General features: G+C 55.1%; 1 protein-coding gene across 1 annotated transcript in view; it reads right to left on the reverse strand.

Annotated features, from left to right (window-relative positions):
* Positions 1–1,281: 1,281 nt before the first annotated feature.
* The window catches only part of LOC104623530 (sodium-dependent lysophosphatidylcholine symporter 1-A-like), a gene marked incomplete at its 3' end in the record, with an annotated part of 6,290 nt that continues 1,208 nt past the window's right edge, over positions 1,282–6,363 (reverse strand). Inside the window, exons 4-12 of the mRNA XM_010290649.1 lie at positions 5,814–5,946; positions 5,289–5,367; positions 4,719–4,876; positions 4,507–4,597; positions 3,858–3,979; positions 3,661–3,744; positions 2,339–2,451; positions 1,737–1,880; positions 1,282–1,458 (exon numbers count right to left, since the gene is read on the reverse strand). Coding sequence (XP_010288951.1) covers positions 1,282–1,458; positions 1,737–1,880; positions 2,339–2,451; positions 3,661–3,744; positions 3,858–3,979; positions 4,507–4,597; positions 4,719–4,876; positions 5,289–5,367; positions 5,814–5,946 — 1,101 coding nt within the window. The remainder of the gene's footprint in view (positions 1,459–1,736; positions 1,881–2,338; positions 2,452–3,660; positions 3,745–3,857; positions 3,980–4,506; positions 4,598–4,718; positions 4,877–5,288; positions 5,368–5,813; positions 5,947–6,363) is intronic.

Here is a 6,363-nt window from a genome sequence, read left to right on the forward strand (position 1 = left end):
CAGGTACAGCTCTAGCCCTAAAAATAACCAGCCTCACTCTCTGCCTCTGCACAAGGCTGAGCATAGCCCAGCACTACCAGCCACGAGATGGCTGATTTCTCCTCTCTTCCCCCTGCTGCCCCCTCACTGTTGCCAGGAGAGATGTGGGGGTGCCAAGCAGCTCTGACAAGATGCTGCTGTGGGAGATCTAGCTACGGGCTACAATTTGAAAGCGACTCAGTTCTTCTTGACATTCATTTGACACTTCTGCCATTACCTCCCGACATGGCAAAAACCAGGACAAGCTGCCAGAAACCCCAGCAAGGTGCCTGAGCGGAGGCAGCGCAGCCCACTCCTGCAGCCTCTTGGTGCCGAGAAGCTCCTGGTTCCCCAGAAGTGACTCAGGTAACAAGGCCCAGGCTGGCTTCCACCACCCTGCTGCCAACTGACATTGTTTCTGCACATGCTTTAAAACACCCCTGGGCTTGAACTTCACCCTTATTCAAAGAAATATTAACCTTTCCCTGTGAAAGGGCAGTCTAAGCACAAAGACATGCACTCTCTCGGCAGTATTTTTCCTAAAAACTGGTCAAAAATGGTTTCCTTTCAAAAACGATCCCTGTGTTCTTTGTGCACGCACTCCCACCAGGCAAAGTGACACCTCCGCACCCCAGCGTATGCAAGAGCACTGCTCTGAGGCTGGCGGAGGCCCTTCCTCCCCGGCACCGCACTCTCTCCCAGAAGGAGAACGCGGATCTGCCTTGCCCAGATCTGTCAGGACCGGTGAAAAGACCAGCGAGGCCAAGCCCTGGAGAAAGCAGCTCTGGTGAGGCGGCAGGGCTGGGGCTGCAGCATGACCCCCTCCCCATCCGGTGCCTGCCAGCAGGGAGAGGGAGGGGGTCAGGATGCAAAACAGGTCATTGGGACAGGGAACAGGAAACAACAGGAAGCGATGACTTTCCCTGACAGCAGCACATCCTGACAGCGCAGCAAATCCATGTCCTTCCCGATGAACTCAACCACTTCAGCCCTGGGTTTATCCTCTGCTGCCACGCTGTACCTGATGCCTGTTAAAAGGAACACGAGCACTCATGAAATCTGGTGTCAAGTCATCAGCCCCCAAAATATCCCCAAGCCCCTTGGGAAATGCACCCCTAGAGAGGATCGCAGCCCAAGCACAGGGAGCTGGACTGGACAGAAGGAGTTCCTTCCCTGTACAACATTTCTGTGTCGGGCTAGGACCAACACAGACACCCAGACTAGCGGTAGGTGATCCGGCTCCTTCAGGGAGCTCCCATTTACCCCATTGCCTCCATCTCCATTCTCATCTGCTTCCTCCTCTCCTCATCAATGGGATAGAGACAGAAGATGATTATGGCAATGAGCAGCAGGCTTATTGGGACTGGGGCCATGAGAAGCTGCAGGGTGAGGATGACGGAGGGGTTGTACATGCAGTCTCCAGCACGGTAACCTGCAAAACTAAAGAGAATGGTTTTCCTTCCCCCAGCCCCATCAGGTCACTGCAGAAAGGTAAGCAGGCACCTCTGTCACTCTCCTCTAGAGCCTGGTACCAGAGGCCCAGTTTTGGGGAATTCCCACTCCTGTCTGCTCCTCTTGCTCCCAGTAGATGTTGGAAAGACAAATTTGGATACTCCTGGGACTCATTCCAGCATCACCTACCAGGCACTCCAGAAAACAGTAGCAGAAAGTGTCTGTGCTGGGCTGACAAAATAGGGGAGGTAGTGTTTGGGGCTTACTGTAAACTCAGTGTCGATATCCCCACGGCAAGGCCACCTGCAAACTTGTTGAAGAAGACATAAAAGGAGTAGAAGAGAGCCTCCAGGTTGAGGCAGCTGGGGTTCCTCAGCATGAAGTCGTCCACCGTATCTGGCAGCATGGACCTGGGGACAGACAGTCCCACAGACATGTTGGTGACACCCATGCCAGCAACACCCATGCCAGCGACGGCTGAACTCAGCTGCAGCCCCTCCAAGGCCTCTCCAAGCAGCAGAGAGAGACAGAAACCCCTTGCAGAACCCCACTCTGGAGACCGTTCTGTGCCTGTCCTCTGCCTTAGGCAAACAGGGCACAGACAGTCCTACAGAGAGGGTGTGGCAGCTGCTTCAGAAAATGAGAAGAAAAACAGCGCCTTGCGCAATGACTGGTGTTCTGCTTCTGAACCCCAATGCAGGCTGGATGTGGATGGATCACATCCACATCCCTTCTCAGTCCCACCTCCACCGGTCCTTCTGCAGCCCAAAAGCTGCTGTGTTGAGCAAACGGGCAGTCTTGGCACACCTTCCCGATAACATTCCCCTCCTCTCTGCCTGACAAGTGGCTCGGAGGTGCCTCTGCTCACCATGGTAAGAGGTAGAGCACAGCCATGCTGCAGCCTGCCATGATCACCAAGAAGACGAAGGCCAGGAAGTTGTGCGTCACCTGGGTGACGGCTACCAGGGCTGGGATGATCAGCTGCGCAGCAAGAGGAAAAGACAAAACAAAAGCATGTGGGCCCCTTCTGCTGCTCACAGGCAGCTTGCACCGGTCTGCTTAACCAAAGGCTGCGCTCCCCCTTTCCCCACACATTTCATAAACAGAACTGTGCAGTGCAGCACGGAGGGACAGGCTGACACTGGCAGCAAAACTTTCCTCATGGGTAAAGAAGGAATGGTTATTGGAGGGCAATGGAGCTGAGTGGTTAAACTGGAAAGCTGGATCTGCTACGGCTGCACCCAATGTCTGTGAGGAAGGCATCTGGAGATAGATCCTCAATGCGATTTGAGGACCTGACTCCACAAAAAAGCCAAATGGGATTTCCTTGCTGACCTGAGGAGCCAGGCAGCAGCCGGGACGTGTGTCTGATGAGCAGGCTGTTTCCCAGCTACTGCCCGGTGTGGCGCACAGCCCTTCCTTCCCTCCCTGTGCCTCTCATGCATCTGGCTGGTAGAACTTGGATCACTTGCATCAAGCATGCAAGATCCTGGAGCAGGACAGAGGCCACAGGATGATGTTTGTGTGTGCACATGAGACTGGTGCATTGGTACAGCATCTGCTAACACGCTGCTCACCAGGTCTGCAGCCATGGAGTCTCAGAGCCTGAGCTCTGAGGTTGGCTGATGCAACAAAAACTCCTTTCCCCACTGTCCCAGGGACAGTCCCGTGGCCTCCCTGCACCTTACTGCAAAGCTCTGCAAAGCCATGGCCACCGGTACCAGCAGCAGCCAGACACATGGAAGTGCAGAGCTGCCGACAACTACTGGCTTAACTCCTGGTCACCTGCAGTGCAGAGGACACAGTGCTCAGAGCCACCCTTAGCCACCAGCCAGCTCTTCTCCTCAGGCACCATGAGCCACTGGGGGTAAGGCTGTCCCCTCGCAGGGCTTCTCTCTCCACAGCTACAACCACAGGCAAACGCACCGCCAGGCCCAGTGATGCTGCTGTTTTCTTTCCAAATCTCCCCAGAAACCACTGCCAAAAGGGAATAGAGAGGGAAGCTGTGACCTGAGGAGAGAACCAAAGGGGAGTCTTAGCAATGCCCCCCCGAGACTGGCAGTCTCTGCCTGGCTGACATCCTTGCTGATGGGCAGAAGCAGCAGCATATGACTCCACGTGGCTGAGCTGCCCATGCTTGAGGGCTGGGGTGACCTCTCCACCAGGAAAGTCTCTTTGGGGCTCACTTACCAACATGATAAGCACCAAATGCTGGAACTTCCCAGCCAGCCCCGCAGCATGAGTACAGAAGAAGGCAAAGATCCCCTGTGTGATCTGGGAAAGCAAGGTGCAGACTTTCATAGCTGGGCACCCAAGTTCATTGTCTGGATAACTTGCCCAGACATCCTATCCCCCAAGTTCTCCTCCTGCTGTGGCAGGTCTCACACCTGGAAGGCCAGGGATGCAAAGAGGAAGGCAGACAGCAGCTGGGTGTACGGCTTGTGTCCCACGATCATCCTCAGGCAGCTGGCAAAGGGCAGCTCGACCTTCCCCAGGGGGCTGAGGGGCCCTGAGAGAAGAGACAGCAGGGCTGGCACTGGAGCCACCAGAATGAAAAATGATGCTGTGGAAGGCACAGGGGGATCATGCCACTGTGTGCAGCTCAGCTGGGTGAGGAGCTATTGGAGTCTGACGTCTCAGTGCAGAGACAACAGCCGTGCTGTCGGCTACAGGCAGGATCTTGCCACTTTACACTGCGCGCTTGGGCTGGCCTGCAGAGCTCTGCAGGCTGTGTGTTGGTGAGACCTGCTCAGCGTGAAGCAGTGAGCTGCAGCCCCTGTCCCAGGCCCATGGCTCCCCGCAGGAGCTCTCAGGCAGCCTGAGCCTTCCTTCCTCCAAAGCCATCTCCACTCCCCTCTGTGGGAGCAAGCTGCTGCTGGCACAAACCAAGGAGGGTCTCAGCATCCAAGTGTGTGTTTCTGAGCCCCACATCCAGAGAGCCATCCCACACGTTGTTGCCCAGCTCCCTCTGCCACCCCCTCCATCACCATCCACTGCCACTGGGCACCCTCCAAACTGCGTCTAAATGGACCTTACCAGGCTGCTCCCTGACTCCAAAGGTGAGAATCAGACAGGACAGGCAATAGATCGAGCCCAGGACCAGGGATGCAAATACATATGCGCTACGCTGGAAAACAAGACAGTGCACGGTGACAATGGGGGTACCATGCACAGAGCTGGCAGCACAGCCAGCAGTGCCTGCCCCAGAGCTTACAGGAGGAGCAGGGGGCAGACAGGCCAGCCCTTACCGTGTTCTCCAGAGAGTCCGTGAGGCTGTAGGTGCTGGTGTTGGGCAGGGTCTCGTTCGACACATAACAGCCGTTCTTCATGTGGGCATGGTACCTGCCCACAATCTGTCCCTGGATTCCTGACCCAAGGAGCGTGCTGAACACTTCCATCCCCATTCCTGCCAGGACAACCAGGAGAGAAACCTCAGTCCCACTCCCTGGCAGATGTGACACATCCCTCAGGGTAAGAGGCCAACTTTGGGAATGGAATTGGAGGTACCAACATGCAGAGCTGCCCCAGAAGAAGAGACCTGCTATTTCTACTTGCTCTCATTTTTTCCCTTGGCTCCAGCAGTAAATGCTCTAATGGTTGGAACCAATAAATCTGGGTCCTGAGTCCCCTAGGGATGATACTGACTTAAGAAATGTTTCTGCAGGTACATTTTTTGCAGAAGATGGCTGGTTTCATCCCTGTTTTGCCCCATCCACTCTGCAGCCTATTCAAAGCCAGAGGAACTTATTCATCTCTCCTCTGGGGAGGTTCTCCCAGGAACACAGGCAGCCAGGGGCTGTAGAGGCACAGACACTTACTGTAGGCAGTGGCTGAGTCACGGTCTCTCTGGGTTCCTCCCAGGAACATTGTCAGGGAAGAGTATGGCACGTGGTGGCACTAGGGAGAGGACAGTTCAAACACAGCTCTGGCTGCTGCTTCCCTGGTTTATTGGTTATGACCCCCCTCATCCCTACACATAGCAGATAACACTGCCTTCTGTGTCACCCCTGCACACAGGTGGCTTTTCACCCTCCTCTTCTGTGATTCTTCTGTGATTTGCTCTGCTCCCACAAATCAGTGATGAAGAAGTTCACATCACCATGTACAGGCAGCCCAGCCAAATCCCCAGCATTAAAATGCACCGCTCCATCTCACCATCCCTGTGGGGATGGTCTGTACCATCCTGCATCCCTCACTGCTCCCCAGCGAGAGCTCTCCCAGACTCTACTCCAGGTCCCTTGCTGGAGAGGCTGGGGCTGGGACTCCCCAGCTGACCGTGTCCCCATCCCTTGCAGGACAGGATGATGTGTAAGAGAGTCAGCCCCAGGCACCATGTTCCTTACAGTCATGCAAGTCTGGAAGAGGCTGTACACAAACAGGTACCACAGGAATTTCAGGGAGGCAGGGGTGGCATCCGAGAGGGTGGACCACATCATGCAGTAGCAGAGCACCCCGAACGGCATGGAGCATGCGATCCTGGGGAAGAAGCAGAGCTGGTCAGATGTGACCCATAGATAAGGTGGTCACACTTCTCATTGCACAAGCAGAGCTACGTAGCACAGCCTCTTCCCCAGCTTCCAAACCACAGTCCGGCTACTGCAAGATCAAGATCTGCAAGAGGAAGCAGCTTTGCTCAAGTGAGTGTCCATCAGTCAGGCTGTGGGGGAGCTGAACACAAATGTTGACAGAAAAAGTAGTGCCTAAGTTGTCCAACATTTCTTATTCTCTTGTTTAACTACTTCAAGTCCTTGCCCTGCAGCAGTATCTTGGGGGCAGCGGTAACCTGGTGGAGAGCTGCTGGCACAGCTGACTACCAAACTCTGTACATGCCACCACACGGGACTCTCAGAGCACCGACCACCACGGCCTCAAAAATGTGAGGCCCCAGGGAAA

This window comes from Phaethon lepturus, unplaced genomic scaffold, assembly GCF_000687285.1.
Source record: "Phaethon lepturus isolate BGI_N335 unplaced genomic scaffold, ASM68728v1 scaffold54227, whole genome shotgun sequence".
In the NCBI taxonomy this organism is placed as follows: Eukaryota; Metazoa; Chordata; class Aves; order Phaethontiformes; family Phaethontidae; genus Phaethon; species Phaethon lepturus.